Source organism: Notamacropus eugenii, chromosome 5, assembly GCF_028372415.1.
Source record: "Notamacropus eugenii isolate mMacEug1 chromosome 5, mMacEug1.pri_v2, whole genome shotgun sequence".
NCBI lineage: Eukaryota > Metazoa > Chordata > Mammalia > Diprotodontia > Macropodidae > Notamacropus > Notamacropus eugenii.
In genome coordinates, this window is record NC_092876.1 from 142,831,252 (window position 1) to 142,856,158 (window position 24,907).

Sequence of the window (24,907 nt, forward strand, 5' to 3'; positions counted from 1 at the left end):
GACTGCAGCTGTTAGTGTATTAATGGAAATCTAATGGAGTGCCTAGGCAGGCAGCCAATAAATTAACAGGATTAGGTTCTAGTAGGTGTCTCACTTAGACACAAATTGGGAAGGGAGAAAAGAGATCTTTAATTTCTATGCTATACTATTCTTTCTCTTCTCCCAGAGGCCTTGAGCACTTGGCAGGTCTGTGTTGAATAATCTTATGTAGATGACTTAATAAGCCTTTACTGTGTTGATAAAGATATTTAAATTTTTTTTGTAAAATCTAGTTCACAGTGATCTATATTGGATGTTTGTAAAAATAGAATAGGATTCCTTCCCATTTCAGAATATCAGACATTGACAACCTCTTTAATTAAGCATAACCATTACTAAAGAGGGAGAAAACCTGACTCATAGAGTTATAGAGAAGTCTATAGGGCAATTACTAATTTATTAATGAATCTAAAGTGAAGATAGCATAGGATTATTAAAGTGGATCACTATTAACAGGATAATCTTCATAGGAACTCCTGTGGTTCCTAAGCCTGGCTTGTCAATTCTACTTTTAGAACTCTGCTGTTTGGAGAGTCAGGCAAAATAACCAACCAACTTCTAACTTTAGAATGGAAAAAATAAAATACTTAATTGTTGGGAGAAAAATATAAGGAGGAGTTAGCAAAAGTTCAGAATTATGAGTGGACCCTGAGGTTTTCCTTTATGGTATGCATTTTTTTTTTAAAAACCTCAGTTAAATTGTTATTATTCTCGCTGTTTGTGTTCACTCAATCAGCTTTTCCTAAAATCTTTAGAATCATAGAACATCCCCATCAAATATTATATAAATAACAGACGTACTATCTCTAAGGTTTGCAAAGTGCTTTTAATAGATTCCCATTTGAGTCTTACACAAACCCTGTGAGACAGTTACTACAGATATCTCTTTTTTATATATGAGGAAACTGAGGTATAGTCAGACAAAATCAGAGGCAAAATTTGAACTCAGGTTATCCTAACTCCAAGTCCAGCATGCTATGTACTGAACCACCAATAGGTGTGTGTATGTGTGTGTGTGTGTGTGTGTATGCATGCTTTGTTTTTATTGTTTTGATTGTTGTTTTAGTCCTAAAGAGCCGTCTGTAAGGAATTTGTATTTTTCTTAGGAAGGAAATATTAACACATTCATTATTTATGTTATATACAAATGTAATTTATACCTCATGGATAGGCCATGGATTGGCCATGGTCAGGAAGACGTGGGTCCAAGTCCTATCTCTCATGTACTACTTATTGTGACATATGCAAATCTTTTAATTTCTCAGTGCCCCAGACAACTGATACAGGTGAGCTGTCCAGAAAAAATAGCTGTCAACTAGAATAATTTGTTTAAATTCTGTCATTCCATTATTCTTCTAGTCTTCTGCACTGGTAAATGATGTTTGAGAATTTTATAATTTCAGAAGTAAGCTTAATCAGTATTTTAATAAGACTATAGTAATAAAAGACTGGGATTTTATCCTTTAGGTTAGAAGTAATAAAGATCTCTTACAGTAGAAATGTAGATAGGAACTTAAGGTGCTATGGCACTTTCCAATGCCAGCTATTTTGTTTTGTTTAGTCTTTAGTCATTACATACGTATATACATATAGAAAGCTTTATATTGCATATATCACTTGTATATATACCGACTCATCTTTAAAAGTCATCCCCTTTCTCCAGTAATTTTGTCAGCTGTTGCATTAATGAATCTAGCTCCTTTTTTTCCTCTTTATTGAAATGAGGGAGACTTTTAGTTTCAGAGCTGAAAAACATAAAACAGATACAGGGAAAGAAGCATTAAGTCATGCCTTCAGACTCTGGTTTTAACTTTAGGCTATATAAATCAGATTGCCTGAGCTGGTGGCAGGGTCCTTAATTATTCAGTCATTGTGTATGTATGTGCACATGCATGCATACAGTATAATTCCAGATTTCAATTTGTTAGGTCATTGATTGAAAGTAGGTGTAGAGAAATTATTTCAAGGGACTGTCCCTTTGTTAAATAATCCATTCGTCTTAGTGTCCATGTTTTAATTTGGGATCTCAAATGTTTATCTGGGGAGTTGATTCTTTGAATCTTTATATTTTAAAATTAGTCATCATGAAATATCATAAGTTAGTAATAGAATGAACCCTACACCAAGCAAGGCATTTGAATTCCAACACTTGTACCATTACTTAAAAGTTATATACTGTTTTATATATACATGTATGCATATACATATAGATGTATATACATCTGTCTATCATCCATCCATCCATCCATCCATCCATCCATCCATCCATCCATCCATCCCTCTATCCACCTTGGAAAAGTCATCTCTTATTTGTGCGATGGAGGGTTAACACCTCACATGCCTGAGGATAGGTGGTACCAGATGCTTTCTTTTTTCTTCTCTTCCTTTATTCCTTCTCTTCCTCCCTTCCTTCTTTTCTTCCTTCCCTCTATTGACTTTTTATTCTTAAAAATGATCACATTTAATTTTTTTCTCCTTTTCCTCCAACAGAAGAAATTAAAAAGAAACCCTCATAAGAAATAGGGATAATCAAGGAAAACAAATACCCATGTTTGCCATGTCCCAAAGTGTTTGTCTAATTCTGCATCTGGAGTCCATTACCTCTGTGTCAGAGGGTGGATAGCATCATTCTTATTGATCCTCTGGAATTATGGTTGCTCACATCGATCAGAGTGTTTAAGTCTTTCAAAGTTGTTTGTCTTTATAATGTTGTTTCTATATAAATTGCTCTTCTGGTTCTTGGGATTAAATTATTTAGTTTCCAATTAATTTTAATCCTTTATTCGTTGACCCTTTGTTGAGTATAACATTTACTGCATTATGTTTAGTAAAGGCTATAGTTGATATTTCTATTTTTTGGGATATGTTTGTGAAATTTTATGGTCAATTTTTGTAAAGGTGCTACACATAACTGGGATATATGTATACTTCTTTCTATTCCCATTCAGTAATTACCAGACATTTATCATTAAAGTCCTTCATTGCTATAGTTTTACTGCCTATTTCTCCCTGATAATTCATCCAATTTTTCCATTAAGTATTTAGATGCTGTGCCATTCAGTGTATTTAAGTATTGATATTAGTTCATTGTCTATGGTATCTTTTACAATTCCCCTCTTTATTTTCTAATCAAGTTTATTTTTGCTACTGCATTGTCTGAGATCCTTATTGCTACCCTTGCTTTTTTGAGTCAGTTGAAACATAATAGATTTTGCTTCAATCTCTTATTTTGACTGTGTGTTTTTACATTTCAAGTGTGTTTGTTGTTGGATTCTGCTTTCTAATCAATTCTGCTGTTTTCTTCTATTTTATTATGGAATTCATCCCATTCACATTCACAGTGATGACTATTAATTGTGGATTTTCCTCTATCCTTTACTCTTATACATTCTCCTATCTTTGCTTTCCACCTCCTCTTTATGAAGAAGAAAGTGGTGAAAAAGGAGTATGCTTAGCACCAGTGTTCTGTGCTTGCTGCAGTCTGTTTGTTTTCTTGCCAATCTTGTTTTCCTGTCTCCCCAAACATAGGTTTTCACCCTTTCTTTCCTTACAGCCCTCTTCATGACTTACCTTTTGAGGTTAGCATTTATTTTGCTTATTATTAAACCCTCCTCTTATGCCTTTCTTTACTTCTTCTTACTCCTTCATGTTTTCTTTTCGATTCGAATGTATTTCTTCAGTGTGTGTGTGTATGTGTGTGTATGTATGAGTGTGTATGTGTATGTATAGATGTGTGTATGTGTATGTATAGATGTGTATGTGCATGCATGTGTTTATGTGTGTATGTGCATGTGTGCGCATGTGTATGTGTATATGTGTGTGTGTGCGTGCATGTGTGTGTATGTATGTGTGTGTACGTGTGTGTGTATGTGTGTGTGTTTCTCCCTCCTTTTGACTGGGTTAGATGAAAGTGAATAACTTCTTCCTTGTTTTTAGTCATCTACTTGCACATCCTAATTATGTGAGAGTTCTCTTACCCGTGTTCCCCTTTTATCTCTGTTGTTCTTCACTCATGTCCAACTCTTCATGATCACATTTTTTGAAACTCAAAAATACTTTTCTTGACAAAAATATTGGAGTGGTTTGCCGTTCATTCTCCAGCTCATTTTACAGATGAGGAAACGGGGATCATGCAGCTATCACGCGTCAGAAGTCAGATTGGAACTGAGGAAGATGAGTTTTTCTGACCCCAGTGTCAGTGCTCTAATTCACTGTGCCACCTGGCTTTCGTCTTAGGGGGTGTCCCTTTTCCCTTCCGTTTCCTATCTTGTAAGATAATCAAAACATATAACAAAACCACTCCCTGGCATTCTGTCTCATTTAACTTCTTCAGTGATCCCTTATCACATTATAGTTCTAAGAGGATATCTGTATCATCTCCCCCCATTAGAATGTAAAACATTTCACCCTTTTATAATCCTTTCTGACTGTCCACCTCTTTTAATGTTTCTCTTGACTGCTGTGTTTATATTTAAAAATTTCAACTCTGGTCTTTTCTTCAGGAATGTCTAGAACTCCTCTATTTCATTAAAAGTATTTTCCTCCTCATAGTACTATTATTCATTTTTTTCTTGGTTGTAAGCTTTATGCTTTTTTTTTTTCTTTTAGAATAGTGTATTCTAAGCTCCTTTATCTTGGTAGCTGCTAAACTATATGTAATCTTGAATGTGGTTCCTCAGTACTTGAATTTTTTCTGACTGCTTACAGTATTTTTTCTTTGACGCAGGAGCACTGGATTTGGACTATGATGTTTCTGGGAGTATTCATTCTATGGTTTCTTTCAGAGGAAGTGATCAGTAGATGCTTTCTATATTCATTTTGTCCTCTGATTCTGGTAGATTTGGGCCTTCTTCTTTCATGATTTCTTGATTCTTTGGTCATGGCTTTTAGGTAGTCCATGATTCTTAAGTTATCTCTCCTTGATCTGTTTTCCAGGTTTGTCATTTTTTATACTGTCTTACATTTTCTGCTTCTCCCCTCTTCCCTCTGTGAATATTTCTTATTGTCTCATGGAGTCATAACTTTTATTTTGGCTAGTCTAAATTTTTTTTTTTGGATGAGGTAATTAGGGTTAAGTGACTTGCCCAGGGTCATACAGCTAGTAAGTGTCAAGTATCTGAGGTCAGATTTTAACTTAAGTCCTCCTGACTCCAGGGCTGGTGCTCTATTCACTGTGCCATTCTAGTTGTCTCGCTATTCTAAATTTTAAAGAGTCTGTTACTTGAGTAGAGTTTTGTACATTTCCTATTAAACTTAATTTTCTTTCCAAGTCTTTCCTACAAAACTCATTTTTTAAAATAATTCTTTCCTCTAGGACTTCCATTTTATTTATAATATCACTTTAAACTCTTGCTTCATTTCTTCCAGTAATTCTTGGCCTTGTGGCAAAACTGTGTTTTATTTTGAGACTTTGCTTGTAAATATTGGAATTATTTTTCTTCTTTTGGGTTTGAGCTTTGATTTGAGTTCCTTCATACTATAATAACTTTGTATGATGTCTCTTTTTTGCTTACTCATTATTCTAGCCTTACTTCTAGAATTGGGGTTTTGTGTTAGGGTCAGGCTCTGGCCTCTGGAAGGAATGTCAGAGTCTTACTTGGTATTGACTTGAATTCTCTGTCATCCTGCTGCTGTGTTCTCTGGGTATTGGGTGCTATGCTCTTCAAGGATCTCAGGGGCAGCTCAGGCTAGAGACCTGCCACTTAAGTTGGTACAACCTAAGTGTTTATCTAGGATTTAATTGTTTCCTTCCTGGTCTGAACTTTGCAAACTCCTAACCTCAGTTTGGGTCTGGGCACCACAACTGTAGGCTTGCTCCTAGTTGTAGTCTTAGATGGTTGCTTCTCCCATCCCCTGTCATTCAGCTGGAAGGCTGTACAGGTTCAGAATAACAACTTCTGGCTTTGCCCTTTGGTCTTGGTTCATTGCCGTGGTCACTCAGCTGTAGGCCTCAGCCCAGATATGTGGGCTGAATTCATGATCCTGCTCCAGAGTCAGAGATGCATAACTTCTACTCACTTCTGTTTTAAGCTGGATCTACAGTTTGTCTTTGCCCTGGAATATATCTGCAGGTCACCTCCTTAGTTCACACTGAATATATAACCCAGCTGCTGGCTGGTTCCTGTTCCCTGTTTTTTGAACTAGAAAAATAAATTGCTGTGTTTTTCCCCCCATAAACTTCTTAATCATTGGTTTGAGACTCTTTCTAGATTTTTGTTGGAGCAGTTGTGCAGAGCTGGGTTGTATTGTTCCTTCTGTTCTACCATCTTGGCTCATCTTCCAGCCAGATGCTTTCTTGATGACCTAAGATACAATTCCTGGAATAAAGTTCTTTCAGAGCTCTTAGAGTACTGATTTGATTAAATTAATTCAGTAAACATTTACTAAATGTCTACTGCGTGCCAGGCACTGTGCTAAGGTGTTTGAGGATATCAAGGCTAAAGTGATATAGCTTTTGTCCTCAAGGAGCTTACATTCTGTAGGGGTGTTATACATGGTAGCTATAAGTGGATTAATTTACTCATACTACATTTGAAAGTGAAGCATTTAAATCTGAGATGACTAACCTTAAAAAGGTCAATGCTTTGGGTTTATAAATTTCAGTATTTACCCCATCTATAGGAAAGTACATTTAATACTCTGGATTTGAAGGTCTTCTCACCTCTTATTTACCCTCAAGGTGGTGTTCTCAGTTAGGATTTGTTGTTCTAAAGAAAGCTTGTTTTTCAGGAAATGTTCAAAATTGGTGAAGAGTAGATGGCGTTTGTTCTTCTTTATAATCTGCGTAGAAAAAAAAGATTAAAAGAGATCCCACATTTCTTCTAAGTATCCATTTAGACTTCTAAGAGGGAATATGAAGCTAAGGGGCAGAAATGGTTCTGATCTTAAGATAGAGATACATTGAACATCTTTATCATAGTAGTGTGTGGCATTGTATTTTCTGACTTTTGTGAGCAAATAGTGTCATATCAAACCTTTTTAGTACATAGTTGTTTTAAGTAACACATTCCTGTGGTCATTCAAATTTTGAACAAAGCTCCCTGCTAATAATAATAGCTAATATTTACATAGTTTTTTATATATATATAATATATATATATATATATATACACACACATACTACTTCATTTGATCGCAGAATAACTCAAAATGGGCTGGTGTTTAGTGGAAAAATACATTTATGTTACCACAGAGACCATCTTCCCTTCTTTTTAATATATAAATAGGCAAAATTTTATTTAATTAAATGTATAATTTTTTTTTGAAGAAATGAAACATTCAAGAAGTAGGCAGGGAGGTGCAGTGGGTAGAGCACTTGACCTCAGGAAGACCTGAGTTCAAATATGGCCTCAGACACTTACTAGCTATATGATTCTGGGCAAGTCACTTAACCTTTGTCTGTTTCCGTTTTCCTGAGCTGTAAAATGGGAATAATAATAGCATCTGTTTCCCAGAGTTTATTTTCAAAGTGCCATATAAATACTAATCATCATCATCAACATCATCAAAACAATGTTAGACTCACTTAGAAATAGCTCCAAGAAAAGTCAGTTGAAGATATAACTTGAACATATGAACTTGGTTTCTGAGTCACAATGAATTTTATGGAAGAAACTCTGATCATGTATTGGCTATGTTCCTGCATTACTAATATTTATATAACTCTACTCTAGTCACATTGGTATCACCAGTAACCTGATGAGCCATGTGACAACCATGTTTTCTGCCTTAGAATAACATATCGTACTAGACTTTACCAAGTTACAGACATCTTCAGATTTTACACATTGCATATGAAAGAGGTCTGAGGATCATTGCAGTATACCAATATCCCTGTACAAAAATCCTTTGAGTAGGTCATTGAACCTACTCAAACCTCCTGAACTCATTGAGTTCAGAACTCATTGAACCTTCTGAACTCATTGAGTTCAGATATCAACTTTAAAAAAAAACCAATCCCTTTTGCACTTCTATGCAGAGAATCAGAACACTGTTATTAGTTACCTCTTCTGGGGACTCTGGGTCCCTATAGAACTTAACTTTTGTGTCAATGAGATTAGAGAGAAGATCTCTTTCTTCAGAGGTAGGCTCTCCCTTCAGTAGAACATCTGTTATGCCCTGGTCAGACTTCTTATTGTGAAAAACTGCTGACATTTGGAGCTTGACTGAAAAGGCATCACTGAGACAAGCTTCCAGTCCCTGATGAGAGAGGAGATAAGGTGATAGGGGCAGAACTGTAGGTTTTTTATGTTAGTGCTATTTAAAACTTCATTGTTCAGTCTGTGGATGTGGGGAAAGATTTTGAAGGTTAGGGGGCTAGTGATTATTATATCTTATTTATTGCTTAACATTTAAATAGCCACAAAATGTTTTATGTAGCAACTTACATTCACATACAAATTCTGAAGTACCTCCCCTTGCTTGGGACAATAACTCCTCCAGACATTTTAAAAGAATCTTGGTCATCAAGGTATCACATGTTTAGCATGGCCCTTACCTCACTAGGAAGGCTAAAAAACTTTCAGTGGCTTCTCACTGCCTCAAGAATAAATTCAAAAGAGACTGTCAAAGCTCTCCATGTTCCATCTTCATCTCACTGTTCTGAATCACTTAACTTATGCTTCAGACAAATCACACTGTTCGTTGTTTCATGAACTCAGTGAACAACTCTCTCAAATCCGTGTCTTCGCTCACACTTTTCCCTACTCTGTCTTCACATCTGTCTGTTGAAATCCCACTCTTCTTTCAGGCCCAAATCCAAAAACCACCTTAATTTGATCTTTTAGCTCTTTCCCTCCTCTGTGTTCTTATATTGTATTTATCACATTCTCTTTTATATTGGTTCTTTGTTTTTGTCTTCTTCCTTCAGACTAGTTCTTTGAGAGAAGGGACTCTGTCTGATATTGTATACCTCACGGTGCCTTCCGCATAGTAGGCACTTAAATATTTAATTCTTAACCTACAAGAAAATGCTTCAAAATTCAAAGACACTAAAGTCTCAAGCTAATTATACTGGTAAGTAGGTAGGGACACTACCTATACAGAACTAAGTGCCTTATTGGTAGAGACATTCTGCTTTAAAAAGAACCATGTTACCTCATAAAACAGCTTTAGAAAAACAGGGTTGGAATCCCAGTAGAGGTCAGCAGCAGTGATGTGGGCTAGACAGTGAATCAGGAGCAGACTGAAGTTTCCCACAGATGCTAAACACTCTCTCAAAATGAACAGTTTATTCTGATCATTCTGTATTGAGAAAATACTCCAAATTAGAGATGTGAACATCATATACAGTCTTTCTAGCTTTGTAAGACTGAAATTACTCATACAATAATAAAATTTCAGAATTTGGGATATATAGTATCTTCTTGAATAATTAAACTCTAACTTTTTTTCTCATCTTATTTTCTTCTACACACTACCACTACTTTTATTCAGGAGCTTAATTATCACTCCTTTATCTTGTTTTAATAACCTCCTACTTGGTCTCCCTGTATGCTAACTCTCCCTTTACCAATCCATCCTCCAAACAACTGCCAACATAATTATTTTTAGTGTTCAGGTCTATATATGTCACTTCCTTGTTAAAGAAACTTCAGCTTCTCCCTATTCCCTCTAGGATAAAATATAAACCTTTCAGCTTGTCATTTAAAGTCTGTCGTAGTCTGACTCCAAATTACCTCTCTAGATTTTTTTCACATTATTCCCTATTTGTACACTCTATATTTCAGCTAAACTGGCCTACTTACTATTTCCTTAACTTGGTTTTCCATTTCCCACTCCATCTCATTGCGTAGGTTGCCCTGAATGCTTGTAATTTAGTATTTCTTCCTCTCTATGATCTCTAGTTTCCTTCAAGGCTCCTGTTAGGTGCCACCTCCAATGAGAAGCCCTCATCTGATCCCACTAATGTTAGCGCTCTCTCCTCAGATTATTTTATATTGATTTATCTGTATTAATCTTGTTTCCCCAACTTCTGACCCCTCTCCCAGGAAAATTGTAACGTGGGAGTACCCATCAGTTATATTCTTTTTATGGGAATATTGGAACCAAGGTTGGAGGAGTGACTTGAAAATTCAACTCAGAAAGAGTTGAGAACTGAGAACTCCTGTTCTGGCTCATCAAGACTACTGCTATCTTACTCTCTGAACTTGACATGTAATCTCTCACCTCTATACATTCATATAAACTTTACCTCATGCCTAAAATGTGCTTCATCCTCATCAGGACTCATCTAAGTATAACTTCCTCTGTGAAGCCTCATTATGATCTCCTAACTTCCCTCCACTTAATGCTTTCTCCCTTCCAATTTTCCTTTTCCTCTGCTTGTTTCTATGCATATTATATATTCCCTATAGAATATGTTTCTCTAGGCCAGAGATTATGTTGTTTTGTTTTTACATTCCCCAAAGTGCTTTGAATTAATGAATGCTTAATAAATATTTGTTGATTCCCAAAGGGAATGGGTGGGGAGGGAGGGATGAAGAGAAGCTGGAACTCAAAGTTTTAGGAACAACTGTTGAGTATTGCTCTTGCAACTAGGAAATAGAAATACAGCTATTGGGGTATAGAAATTTATCTTGCCCTTCAGGACAAAAGAGAAGATGGGGATAAGGGAAGGGAGGAATGTTAGAAGGGAAGACAGATTGGTGATAGGGGTAATTAGAATGCTTGGCGTTTTGGGGTGGGGGGAGGGGAGAAATGGGGAGAAAATTTGGAACCCAAAATTTTTTGGAAATGAATGTTGAAAACTTAAATAAATAATTTTAAATATGAAAAAAAATATTTGTTGAATTTAGTTGAATTGAAGGAAATTTCTTACTAATTCATCCATGGAGAACTTTTTACTCTCTCCAATTTTTTCTCTCTTTCCTCCACTTTCTTCCTATAAGTAACTATGGGAAAAATTAATAGCATTTAGATTATTAAGCGTTTATTGTGTTAAATCTTATTCAGCCACTACTCCTTTAGTGGTACCCTAACTTTTCCTATTTTTCCTAATACTCTGGTTATGGCTGAATTTTCAGTTGTCTTAATCTTCCTTGTTTGCTTAAATCCTTTAAATTTTAGTATTAAATACAAACCACTTACAAACCACTAAAGTTTATCCAAAGTCTGTTGTCCCTTATGTTATCCAGTCAAAACCATTGTTTTTTACTCCTGATTTCCCATTTGCTGGCCTGGAACTGCTAGACAGGTACTCCCTCACTAAGCAAATCTTAAGAATTGTGGGGAAAAGAAAGAGTTACAAATCATTCTCTGTGTAGAGGTACTCTGGAGGCCAGGATTTCCTGAGGGTGGATCACATGACTTAAAGGAAATACCATTTTAGAGTCACTAGGTTTGAAAAGGACAGATGGGCTTATGGCCATTTATGAATCTCTGGGCACAAGCCAGAATGTATTCATCTCACTGACTCAGGAAAACTCTTACTCAGTGGTATTTATTATCCTTTAGCTAAAGAATTTCTTTCCAATGGGAGATATTCAGGATTAAGAAAGAAATGTTAAAAAAATATATATGCAATACATAGATACGTATATATACACACATACATGGAGGCATGTGTATAATACATATGTTTCCATAGATGTGTACATATACATTTATATGCATGTATATACACACATACACACACATACATATTCATTTGTTTCTTGCTTGGATCTTTACTTACTCCTAGAATTCTGAAAGTCTGGGCTGGAAATGAAGTTGGAATACCTGATAGAAGAAAGAATTGTGGAAGGCATTGCCAGGGGCATAGATAGCTGGGAGGCTGGAAGCAATATGTAGGGTGATTTCTGGAGCCTGAAAGGGAAACAAATCACTCTTCTTATGGGAATTTACACAGTGGCCAAGATAATCTTCCTAATGCACAGATTTGGCTTGGCCACTCTTCTGAGCAAAACTTTTCTGTTGTTCCCCATTTATTTCTTAGATTAAGAAGTAGCATGGAATGGTGTAGTGCAGGGGTGGGGATCCTGTGGTCCTGAGGCCCCATGTGGACTTCTAGATCCTTAAATGTGGCCTTTTGACTGAATCCAAATCAAAAGGCCTCACTTAGGGATCTAGAAGTCCATATATGACTTCAGTGCCACAGGTTCCTCACCCCTGGTGTGGTGAATAAACCTGCTAGACTTGGAGTCAAGAAGTCTGGATTTAAATCCTATCTTATTAGCTGTGTGATCATGGGCAAGTCGCCTAATCTCTCCAAGCCTCAGTTTTCTCATATGTAAAATGGGATAACAAAACTTGTGCTCCTACATCAGTTATGAGAAATGCCCTCTGCGATCTTTAAAGTGCTGTAAAGATGTGATCTTCATTGTTTTCTTTCTTTCTTTTTTTAAACAAGACCTGTCATTTTATTGGTGTTGGGAACTTCTGTATGGGTACTCCCTCTATCCATACAGGCAAGCCCTTCATTAGTGACTTGTAGTCAGAGAGTTCCCTTGGGCACTGAAAGGTGAAATGATTTGCTCGTGGCCACATAGGTAGTATGTGTCAGTGCCAGGACTTAAACCCAGGTCTTCCTGTCTCTGAGGTCAGCATTTTATCCACAATGCCCATTCCTCTGCTGAATAATTACTATTATGAGACAAACTGATACCTTATCATAGTACTTGCAAGCCCTCTAGTCTGTCTCCAACCTTCCTTTCCAACCTAACTGTTGCTTTCTTGTATGTCATAGTTAAACTGGACTACTAACTCAAGCTGTTCTCTTCTGCTTCCAAGCATTCACTTAAGCTATTTCTTATGGCTTAAATGTCCTCTTTCCACATTTCCTTTCATTGAAATTCTTCTGTTTTCAAGGTTCAACTCATGTGTCACTGTCTGCTACCCACCCTTGTCATTTGGAAGTAAGTTTTCTCTTCAAACATTTTCAAAGTACTTTGCATTTCTCCTTTGCCAATATTCCATTTTACCTTGTAAAATACTTGTTTATATGCTTGTTCTCTTACTAGACTGTGAGCTCCTTGAGAGCAGTTACTACATCCTTTTCCATCTTTGCCTCCCCAGTGCTTAGCACATAGTAGATGCTGGAAAAGAATGTTGAATTGCACTGGAAAATTCCTTGTTCAACTCAGCTGTGCAATGCCAACTAGATTAATTTGAGTTAAGTGCATTGATACATCAATTCAAATTGCTCCTGGGCAAGCAAAGCCAATAAAATTAAGAGCATTTAAAAGGTCTTCTGCAAAGCTGAGGCCATCAATTTGCCAATTTTCTCATTAGAAAGATTAAACTCAGAGCTGGTGATATTACTTTGAAACTGAGGGCTTGGAAGTTCACCTGGTGCTAGTCTTCCACTTTCTGATAGCTTAGTTTGCTAGCTTAGATAGCCAGTTGGCTGCTGGGAGATCATCACTTAGGTGAGATCCCCAGGGAGTTCAGGCTTACTTTGATGTGAGGTATGAGGAACTGTAGCATCGAGAGGCCATGCTGGTAAATCACAAACTCCCTGGCGGAAAGGTCTGATGGCTGGATTGGAACCAGCTCACTTTGCTGACTTGCTTGAGGGCAGGGGTGCCTCTGGAAAACACTTCTGAGATCTGCAGTGAGAAAGAGATCCAGGGGGGAATCATCTGCCTTGCTCGTTGACCCTTCTGGTCCATACAAATAAGTGACAAAGAAAATAAGAACGCTGCTCTCCCAGGTTTCCCAACATGAAGCACCACTTATGCATTAGCTGAATCAGCCAACATTTGTTGAAAGTGTGTTATAAAATAGAGCTAAGGCACTGTAGGTGTTAGTGGATAGAGTGCCAGGCCTGGAGTCAGGAAGACCTGAGTTCAAATCTGATCTTAGACACTTGTGACCCTGGGCACTTGAACCCTGGTTGCCTTAATTTCCTCATCTATAAAATGAGCTGGAGAAGGAAATGCAAACCACTCCAATATTCTTGCCTTGAAAACCACATATGGGGTCACCAACAGTCTAAACAACAACAACAGTACTTAGTAGTAAGCCCTAGTTCTTCCCATTTCTCCAGAGGAAAATCCCTCAGTTATAATAATTCAAGAGCATCAGACTTTAATTTTCTACAGCTTCATTTCTTTTTGTCTCTGGGTTTATGGCTCTTTTCTAGTCAGGTTCAGTGTGAACAGGTACATAAAGTTTAGAAAGATGAGGTACACTTGTGGGGAGGGGAATTTTCTGGCTTGGGGTACAGCTGTTCGACCACTTCAGCTCCCCCTTGGTAAGCTTGGAGACTGCTATCAGAGGTCTTCAGAAGAGAGAAGAGTGGCCAAGTCCAGAGGCAGTGGGCTTTGTTTCTGTCTGCATAGAAGGGAAGAAGCAAGTTGCTGAGCAGTTCTCAGACTGTCTGTAGTTGGAGGACAGAACAGGATTTCTATTTGTAGTCTTGATTCTCCCTGCGTAAAATTTTTTGGATCTTTTACTTTACTCAGATCACCTTTCACCTAGATTACAATAATCTATTTTATCTTCTTGCTTGCTGTTATGTCTCTTCTTTCTAAACTGTCTTCCACATAGTTGTCAGAATAAACTTCCTAAGGCACAGGTCAGGTCAGGTCACTCCCTTGCTTAAAACAAAGCAAAACAAAAAACCCAACACTTCAGTAGATCCCTATTACCTCCAACTCCATAACCTGGTATTTAAGGCCATCTACAATCTAGCTCCAACATATCTTTCTATTTTAGTTCATTTTACTCCACTTCATGGACATGGACTCTAACTCTCCATGTTATAGTCAAACTGGACTCTTGGATGTTGTTCCCTGAGCTTAGTCAGCATGCACCTCCACAGGCTGTTTGCCATTCCCAGAATGTCTCTTTCCTCAGGACTCAGGTCAGGTGCCACTTCTTTGAAATCTTTCCAGATCTCTGGTTGTTGATCTCTTCTCTTATCAAATTACCTTGTTTACTTCCCTGTGTGCATGTTTTGCAATCCCCCGATAGAATATAAGCTCCTAGAGAGCAGAGGCTGTTTTGTTTTTGTCTTCATATTGTCATTATATCAACAAGCATTTAAGTGCCTACCATGCATCAGGCACCATGCTAAACACTGGGGACCCAAATACAAAGAATGAAACAATCTCTCTCTGCCAGAGTTTACATTCTAATGGGGGAGACAAGTGTATATATAAACATATACAAAAATGTAAAGAGAGTAAGTGAAAATATGTACAATATAATTAAGTACAAAGTAGTTAGGGAGGGGAGGATATTAGCTATTGGGATCAAGAAAGTTCATGTAGAAGGTGGTTCTTAACCTGGTACAGGTGAGAAAAGGGAATACATTCCAGGCATGGAGCACAGCCAGTGAAAAGGCATGGAAATGATAGATGGGAAGTCTTGGAGGAGGAACAGAGAAAAGACCCATTTGATTGGATTATGGAGTGTAGGTGGGGTTTCAAAATAGGTTGGGGTCAGGCTGTGACGGGCTTTAAAGCTAACAAGAAAAATTTGTATTTTATCGTAGAGGCAATAAGCAGTCATTGGAGTTCATCGAGTGACCAGTTCATGTCATATCTTTGCTTAATGAAACTCGATTTAGCACCAGTATAGAAGAGGAACAGGAGTGGGGAGAGACTTGAGGCAGGAAAACCAATTAGGAAGCTATTGCAATAATCTGGGAAAGATGTGATTAGAGCCTGAAATAAGGTGGTAGCTTTGTGATTAGAGAGAAAGCATCAGATGCAAGGAATTTTGCAGAGGTAGAAAGAGTAAGACTTGACAATTGATTTGCTGTGTGGGTGGGGGAGATGAGTCAGGGAAATGAGAACGAAATGCCCAGGTAAAAGACCTGGGCTACAGGAAGAGTGATGGAGCTTTCAGCAGAAACAGGGTAATTGGAAGGAGGGTTTGGGTGGGAAAGATAATGTGTTCAGTTTTGGATGTATTGAGGTTGAGTTGTTACTGGGATATCCAATCTGAAATGCCTAATAGGCGATTGGTGATGAGGGACTGATGTGCAGGGGGTGACTGGGGCTGGATACATAGATCTGCATAGAGAGTGTCTTGACCATAGTTGGTACTTAAATCCTTATTGGATTGAATTGTAGTATAAGTTAGTTGTAGATTCTTGCCTCATACTCTCTCATGGTACCCCAGCCCAAGAGTCTAATGGGAAATTTTGCTTTCAATAGAAGGATCTGGTATAAAGTTCTTTATATTCTTTTATTATGAGAGTGGTCAAATTTGTTTGAAAAAGGCATGAATAGGTAGAGAGAGTGAGAAGAGAACAAGCTTGATCAGTAATTAACCCTCACCTTTTTCTTGTCTCCGATCCCCAAAGACTGGGCAATGACCTTGGGCTCCCTTGAGCATTTGTGTGAAGCTCCTCAGTAACGGGACCAACAAAGGACAGGCAACAGCCCCATCCCTGAGAGAAGCAGCGTCTTCCCCATAGAATCTGCCTCCTGGGTAATTCTCCAAACACACAGAGCTCCTGGAGATGAGAATCTGCAATACCCACTGTGGCATTCAGACCACAGAAAATTGGGCCAGTGTGAAACCCTAACTGTTACACAAGGTTGAGTAGTATGTTTCTTGGACTTCACCAATTATGATCTCTCTTCCTGTCCCTCTTTCTTTCCCTCCCCCACCCCAATGGTACCTGCATCTGTAAGAGCTGGAGGCGGTTCATTTCCCTTATGTACTGCAGCTGAGTAATGGCCCCATCCAAGGTTCCTTGTGTTTTCCTCATTAATTCCTGGAACTCACTAGAGAGATGCAGAATAACCTAGGATAGAGAAATCTTAGCCAGTGACTTGATTAAAACTGCTACTCTTTGTCTGTCAAATGACATCCCAAGCCTGCTTACATATGGGCCAAATCCTATCCCAATAAGATAAGTCTCAGTGGATACTTAGGAAGAAAGTGGGATACCAGTCAAAATGTACAGTCAGGAATTAGACCTGAGGTGGAGTTAGGGCCTCATCACATGTATTAAAATGCCCTGGAGAAATCAGTGGTCATGTAGGTAATTGAACTATCATTAGTGTCGAACTCAAATACCTATATTGACTTAGAAAACCACAAATTAACATTATGTTGTATTGTATTTTTATTTATTTTGTTAAACATTTCCCAATTACAATTTAATTTGGTTCAGGCTATAAGTCTGATACCTCAGAGGTCTAAAGGACCTCTGAGTTTCCATCTAGTGCTGAGAATATGTGATTCTGTGAGCACTACTCTCTCTCTTTTTAATTACCCCAAAACCTCACCTTTCTAGTCCGGTGCCAACTCTGTTTGCTCTGGTATTTGTTCTGCTGCCTCCACATTTCCTTCTCTTGGCCATGCAGTCGACCACCTTCCTTCCTGAGCTTCTCCACTGCCTGTCCCAGGCCCTGTAGGACCCTTCGCACTCCCAGAGTCACTTGTGCCCCCTGTTCCCATTCTTCTCTGTCTGCTGGGGAGGGCAGTTGTCCAGAATGAGGGATGGGGGTATGGACAATGGCCTCCTGGTGCTGCCAGGATAGATTTCTAAGAGGAATTTTGAGGAATCTTAGGGAGAAGGGAATGACATTGCATCCCCCAAACAAGATGGAGCACCTGCCTGGACATGGGCGGGGTAGCCATTTCCCTACCCCTCAGGATGCTCTCTGATGACTCTGGGATTTGGGGGACATGGATCTGAGTGAGATATCCAAGGTCTTTTCTCTTCCCACCTTGAGTGAATAGCCCCAGCTTCAGGGGGTAGGGCATTAGGACTTTGGCTCTCCTCTGGGCTTCCTGAAGCAAACTAGACTCCAGGTCACAGCAGGTTTGTTCAGCTATCCTCAATCTGTCTTGAGGCAGCAGCTATGAATAGCAGTAAAGAGGCAAATGGTCAGAAGGCAATACCTCAATGGGAAAGCTTTATTTATCTAGTCTCTATCCTTTAATCTCTGTAATCCTGAAAAATCAAAGTGTGATGGAACTAGGAACTCTTGGGACCTATTTCTACATTTTTGGTCCCTGTTAGTTTAATGAGAAAGGCTCTGGAAATAAATACTACAATAATGGTTGCAATTTTAAGGGTGCAAGACTAGGTCAGAGGAACAGGAAAAAATAAAGAAGAGCCTCTGTTATCTCACTTCCATTAGTGTATCGCAGTTGTGAGTCTCCAGGAGCTCCTGGCTAAGAGCCTCCAGATTCTCCATAAGCCGCTCCTCATCTTCCCTTTGGTGGCGCCAGTACAGTTCTCGGGCACCCAGCTCCTTTTCCAGTAAGACAGTCTGGAAAACATGGCTTACTCAGCCCTGCTTTGATTCTCAAGTCCTCTGCCATCCAGGCTGAGGATCCCCAAAGCAGGTGGAGATGCTCACTTTTTTCCCCATGCCCTTTCCAACCCATTAATCTCCATCTATGTCCTAGGTTGATGAAAACAGTTGATATGGAAACATATCATTAGACTTATTCATTTTCTTTTCCCTCACAGAGACCCTGGTGGCACCAGGATAGGGTGTGGAGTTATACATTATGCCACAGGAGAGGAAACTAAATTATATAGAAGTTTGGGAAGAGCAGGATTGTTACATATCATGTCTTCTTCTATCTCTAAGCCTGCTACCAGGGTTAAAGAATAGTGAAAGCCTTTCTCTCTAGCATTTTAATTTTTTTAGGATTCTTTTCACCTTCTCTTCCCTTCCTTAACATTACTTCCCCATTAGCCTCTCTCTCACCTACCAGGTTGGAATCTTCTACTCCTCGAGGCAAGACCCCTAGTACTTGAACAATAGGCACCACCACTCCGACATGGGGGTCAATCTGGGCACCAATGACTGGACCAGGTTCCCCTGTCATGGGGTTGATGGTTCGGGCTCCAATAGAAATTGGAATAAGACCTGTGGTACACCCCCCCACCCCATCCCGGCAGTTTTAGTGACTAGAGTTAAATGGGAAAGAGTCTAGGAATGAGGCAGAATCTGAAGCAAATGAGAAAGACTCTTTCCAGCATCTAATATACCATCTGCTACTGTGAGTTCTGAAACAGATTTAAGTGGTTGCCTGTAGTTACAGGCCCTAGGGAGACTGAAGCCCTTTACCACCTGGGTTCCTTTCCAGGAAAAAAGATAAATCCTCACCTGATAAGAAAATTGGTCTTACTGAGCTTTTGGAATTTTTAATTCTCTGTTATGTGTCTCAGCAGTCTTGAGGGTGGGTTAAATTGGAAAGGGAATCCTTTGTACTTGGGCAGGCAATATCAGAACCAAAATTCTTCTACCACATCCTCCACCCCATATGGTTGCCCCCTGGGTTTGTCAGTGCCTTTCTCTTCCCACAGAGCATTTTCAAATCTCCACAGAGATGCTCGCAAATAACTGAATTCCCCCTTTACCTTTGCCATCAGCATCCTCCATAGTACCAGCCAGTGGAATAAATTGACCAGAGTTCCAGTTGTATTTCATGCCCAGGATAGGCACCAAAAGCCCTGAGCCAGCAGGGTCTGGGATTTTCATCCCAAACACAGCTGGGATCCACACTTCTGTTCCAGGATACTGAATCATCCCTAATGCAGGAAAGGACAGAGAGATAGTGGTAGTGTTAAAGTGTGTACTCAGAGTCTTTCCCTTTAGACTCAAAGGGTCATTTCTTTAACCAGAGAGATACCGTAGAAAATATTCACTGTTTGCTGCTATTTGAGCCCAACCTAGGATCATGAGTTCAGAAGAAAGACTAACTCCTGGCACATGTGCCAGATGAAAAGCAGGGCGTAAAGATCATATATGACTTTAGGAAGTTGGTGATAATATCTTGGTTCCACACAGCCTCAGAGAACTGAAGTCCGTGTATACAAATGTTCAGTAGATGGGAACTAGAAGCCTGTTCTAGGAATAAAAATTGAGAAGGGCTCAGAGGACCCAGGAGACCAAAGTTTTAGTCCTGGCTATGCCTGGCTGTGCTATTAACTCACTGCAATGGGACCTTGGGGGATTTGCTTGATTTCTCTGTGCCTTAGCTCTCCATTTGTACAATGAGGATAAGAATGCCTGTCTTACCTACCTCACAGGGATGCCTTGAGGATTAAATGAGAGATCATATGAAAAAGCACTTGGAAGAGTACAAGGTGCCATACAAATACAAAGAATTTTCAAGGGAATGAGCAAGTGAATAAAGACAGTGAGATGTATTACAGACTGGGACAGAAGCCAAATATTCATAGGGGAGGGAACACCTTCATTTGGAGAGAAGCTGGGAAAGGAATGTGGGGAGGATTATGTTAAAAATATGTCAGTTTTGATGGAGTTGCTAAGAATCCAGAATCCTTCTATTCCCCTCACTCTAGGCAACATGGGTCCTCTGAAAGATAGGGTCTGGTGACAGAGGTTGGTGGGAAAGGAGAGAGTTTTTTCCATTCCATAAAAAATATTTAGGAAAGATTTATTTTTTGCTCATATGTTGGCTGAATCTGCTATGAGTATGGCTAGTATGGCTGCAGCTTTGTCCCCAAGCTCAGGGACTGGACAAAAAACAATATAGCATTTTGAAACTGGTTAACTCTGAACTATGATACCTCACACTACAATTACCCACATACCCATCTTGCCACCAGTGGCTTTGATGCCAGATGCTGCCTCAAGCTGTCTTTCTAGTCTTTGAACCTGGTGCAAGAGGTGGTACAGACTTAATGAGAGTGACTGCCTCAGGTCCCTGGCTGCAGCTTCCATCTTTCCATGCCCTCTGAAGCCTGGGCTCTCCCGGATTTGCTGTAACACCTCTATCACGTGCATTTGGGCAGCTAGCACATTGGCATCCAATAAGGCCTGGGGACCCCCTGCATGGGGTACTGTCTGGCCCTCCTGTAGACAAGCCCCTCGAAGGCAGGCTGACTTTCCACTCAGTGGCTCCACAAAACAGTCCCCAGGCAACAGTAGGTTTCCTGAGGTGTCCCTGAGGCCTCCCAGTACAAGCACCTCACCTGGAAGCAAAAAAACAAGAGGTAGAGATGGGAGGAGGACAATAAGGTGACCCAAGAGAGAGAGGGACAGAGATAGCAGAGATGTGAACAGGGAAGTATAAGAGGTGAGGGAGAGAGGAGGGGGGAGAAATGAGGCACAGAAAATGGAAGAGCAGTCAGACTTGGAAAGAGGGGAAGATAGATGGATGGCAGCAATGGGTCATGGACAGTGGGGAAGAGAGACTGGAAAAAGAAATAGAAAAGTGAAGAGAAAGGTGCTGAGAAATTCTACGTTCTTGATAATGATGAAGAATTAGAATTTCTCTAGAACCCACTTTAGCCCTCTCCCTTTTCCTATTCTCCCTTTCCTTTCCCTGAAAAGTATTGATGTGGGGCATTGGTGAGAGAGACGGCATAGATGGAGCTTGGGGGTGGGGTGGGGGTTGGATGCAGGGAAGTAGAGGACACAATAGGGAGAATATGAGACTAGGATTAGATTAGGACCAGGACATGGGAAGTCAGAGGGCATCAGATACAGAACAGAGGAAAAGAGTATGGTAGGACTGGGCTAGGAACTGGTGACCTGTGTTTTCATCCAACCCAACTCCTAGAATTGGAGAGACGCTTCCTGTGATTGGGTCTTCCATGGGACCTCCCATTTCTATGGGTGCCAAGGTCTTTGTAAGAGGGTTGCAATATGTTCCTCCAATAGCAAGCCATTGTCCAGTCTCAGGATGAACAGTCACAGCCAACACAGGTACCTCCAGCCCAGTTGCAGGATCTGTCATGAGTCCCCCTAGTTGAGATGTCCTATTTGACTGAAGGGCTGGCAGACCTGTAGTCACGGGGGTGCTGGTAGCAGGACAGATAGGATAAGAGATATAGGGGAGGATAGGGCCTTTGCTTGTTCGAACACCACCTAGACAAGGAGACAGAGAAGAGCTGGGACCCCTTTCCTACCCCTGCAAAGTAGATGGACAGAAAAGACTCTAGGTATCTTTTTCCCTTTCCCAAACCAGATTGCTCTCTGTTTCTCTGATCTGTGGGTATTCCCTCTGTATGGAATAGGGATGCTATAGAAATGGAGAGAATATGGTTCTCTATTCTATGATTCTGTGATTCATTCTATGGTATATAATTCTATGGTTCATCACCATTATAACGTATTTTAAGGCCAAATCCTTATAAAAGGAGTAGTCCAAGAAAATAATACTACTGACATGACAAAACTGTCTCTAAGAATTCATCTCAATGGAAGTATCTGGGTGTACGTGGATGGTCCCTTTGTAGTTCCCAATCATGATCTGGGGCTATGACAGGTCCTTTAAGGGTCCCATAGGCCCCACTACCAAATTGTAGCTCAGATCTGTGACCAGATCCCAAAAGAGCCATCTCTGGTGCCTCTGATTTACCTGCAGTTACGTCTGTGGTGGGAACCAGAATGGCATTCAGCAGGTCATAGCCCAGATTTCCTGCTTCTGGAAGCAACCTTCCTGTGCCTGGGTGGATGAAGTAGCCAGGAGGAATGGGCCCAGGATATCCATTACTTGGAAGCATTGCACAATTGGGGCCAGGTACCAGGAGCTTGGTAATGGGCTTCATGCAGGTGATATCAGGAACCCCGGAAGTATCTCCTGATATTGCAGGGAAAAGTGGTTGCCTATTTAACAGTGGCACACTGTGACCACTGGGTCAGGTTGGGTTTTATTTGTTAGTAATTAAATGGGTCTAACAAGAACCTTAGATCCAGCACTGGACAGGCTATGGAGTTCCGCAAGAACAGAGACTTTTCCATTTCTTCTATATCTAGGATAGGGCTTTACAAAGGGAGTTCAAAATTTGATGTTGACAGAGATCAGAGGCTTATTAGAAATGTTGGAGGAGACTTCCAGATCCCAGAGGCTATAGAGATCTTACTGATCCAGGCAGACAGTCTCAAGGAACAGTGTCTTCTTTCTTTAGAGATTGCCAGAGAAAGCTATATTCTGGGGTTTCTTATTCCTTTGTACCAATGTCTCACTTTGAGTACACTTTCTTACATTTCACTTAAATCCTTGCTACAATTTAATATGTTTCCTTGCCCTCTCTTTCATCTTTCAATCTTTCCTTTTCCTTTCTTTCTAGCTAGAACTTTTCCCCTATTTTATCTTTGTATATGAAATCCTGAAGACAAGTACCCGTGGACTGAAGAGAGCCCTCCAAACATCTTGTGATTTTACTTTCCCATCTCTTCCTTCTCCTTTTGTGGTAACATTGTAACAGACCTATAGTTTTCTTGGGAAGGATTTCCTTAGCTTGTAGGATGTTGTTTAGGATTCTCTCCAGTCCAGACTTTTATAGACCTAGTGGTGATTAATGCTTTGGGGAATAAAAGGGAAAGTAGGTAAGTATTGTATGTGGAGGGGATGAAGATGGGGGAGTGTTGGTGACTTTGCAGTCACAGACACAGACTCTGAGGGGGCTCACCTGGTTGAAGCAGTTCAGCCCCAGTGCCAGTCCCCAGGATGCCCCAAGCCTTTAGTCATTGACCTTCACTCAGAAGAACCTGGGACAGACGGCCTATTGCGGCATCCACTTGGGGAGATTTCCTGTAACCATGGGGCACGGTTCAGTTTCTCACTGTTTTAAGGGCTGGTTAATGGGGAGAAATGTGATCCCATGTTAGTTCTGAGATTTCTGGCTTGTGTGCCTTGCTTGGGCTCAGAGATTAGATAGTGGGACTGAAAGGGCAGAGCATTCTATAGAGGTTTCCTTATTAATTTCTCTGCAGTTCAAGAGGCAGTAATTCTACATTCTGGAGGGGGAACAGAAAGTCTGGGTAGGAGAGGGACACTCTTAGGATTCTTGGATGCCTTGGTATGAATGTCAAATACAGCTGGGAAAAAGCTTTGAAAATTGCACCTCCTATATCTTACTCTCCATCACAGCCTTTGAGCCTTCACAGTAGCACATGCTACTTGATATCACAAAAGAAATATCTATGTGCTATGGGAGACAAATTTTTTGTATTAGAAATGAGTGTACCTAGAAACATATTATTTAATAAGTATTTTTCATTGTGCCCCATTATGTGTTTCACTCCAGCTGGCTACCTACCTTGCCTGGCTCAGCTTTCATACTATCTGGGTTTCTAGGCATCTCCCTTACCCAAGAGCACCATGGTTTCAGAACTGATTTTCCTGGAGATACTGGATAACTTCTTATCCTTTCCATTCTAAATCCCCACCCTGAGCTACCCTAAATACTAACCTATCAGGATCCTGTGCAGACAGAGATGTCTTCTCTGCTGTCAGTAGCCTCTGAGACTCCCTCAGGGCTGAGCCAAAGGCTGCCCATTGCAATTCCCTGGCTCTTAAGTCTTGGCGTAGCAGCTTCAGTTGTTGTCTCAGGCTCTCAGCATATTCATCTGCCAGCCCTTGTCTTCTCCTGGCCTCCTCTTCTGCCTCCCTTGCAGTTGCCTGGGCAGTCTGAGAACAGATCAGAGCAGGTCTGCTCACTCTCAGGGCTTTCAGTTACCAGGGACAAGAGCAGCTGGAACAGGTAAGGAGTCCCTTGCTGTCCAGCAGCTAAGATGCCCATAGAGTTCTAAACTGGTGGAACACTATTGTGGCAGAGCGTGTGAGAGAGTCCTAGGAACTAAGGAGTCATGAATGCTTTTATTTGGAGTCGTAAGACTGAAGTTTAAGTTCTGGATCAACCATGTAACACTGGGCAATTTCTTTATCTTCTCTCATTTCCCTAGTTTGAAATTGGGACAGTGATACTTGCTCTACTACAATGATACTTACCAACCTACTTCACAAGGTTAATAATTAGGGGGAGAGATTTTGTAAATTGTTTAGTATTCTCTAAATGTGATGGTGATGATGAATGAGGATTGCTATTATTGTTATTATTTAAATAGCTTGTGGAGGCAGCAATGTAAACAGGGAGTGGGACGGGGTGGTGGTGGTTGAGTGTGTGAGAGCTAGAAGGAGGAGAAGGGAAAGTGTGTAGTGATCGGGGAATGAGTCACAAGGTAGT

General features: G+C 40.1%; 2 protein-coding genes across 2 annotated transcripts in view; one reads left to right on the forward strand and one right to left on the reverse strand.

Moving 5' to 3' along the window:
• Positions 1-24,907, forward strand: part of BTG4 (BTG anti-proliferation factor 4) — a 78,722-nt gene that overhangs the window by 23,706 nt on the left and 30,109 nt on the right. The window lies entirely within an intron of this gene.
• LOC140505295 (uncharacterized) lies at positions 847-16,737 on the reverse strand. The gene is made up of 6 exons (XM_072611144.1): positions 16,269-16,737; positions 13,435-13,586; positions 9,136-9,282; positions 8,044-8,238; positions 6,701-6,819; positions 847-1,784 (listed from the first exon to the last, which is right to left on the reverse strand). The coding sequence occupies exons 1-6, from the start codon at positions 16,480-16,482 to the stop codon at positions 1,679-1,681; spliced, it is 933 nt and encodes a 310-aa protein (XP_072467245.1). The 5' UTR covers positions 16,483-16,737; the 3' UTR covers positions 847-1,678.

What these genes read in the sequence shown, in the direction of transcription:
- LOC140505295 (XM_072611144.1), bottom strand. Translation starts at nt 16,482, where the DNA reads ATGCCACAGTGGGTATTGCAGATTCTCATCTCCAGGAGCTCTGTGTGT. An exon ending in GGATCGGAGACAAGAAAAAG is followed by an intron (nt 13,587 to 16,268) that starts GTGAGGGTTAAT and finishes TTCTCACTGCAG; the next exon opens with ATCTCAGAAGTGTTTTCCAG. An exon ending in ACCTTGAGGGTAAATAAGAG is followed by an intron (nt 1,785 to 6,700) that starts GTGAGAAGACCT and finishes TATGTTTTTCAG; the next exon opens with CTCTGAAACTAAAAGTCTCC.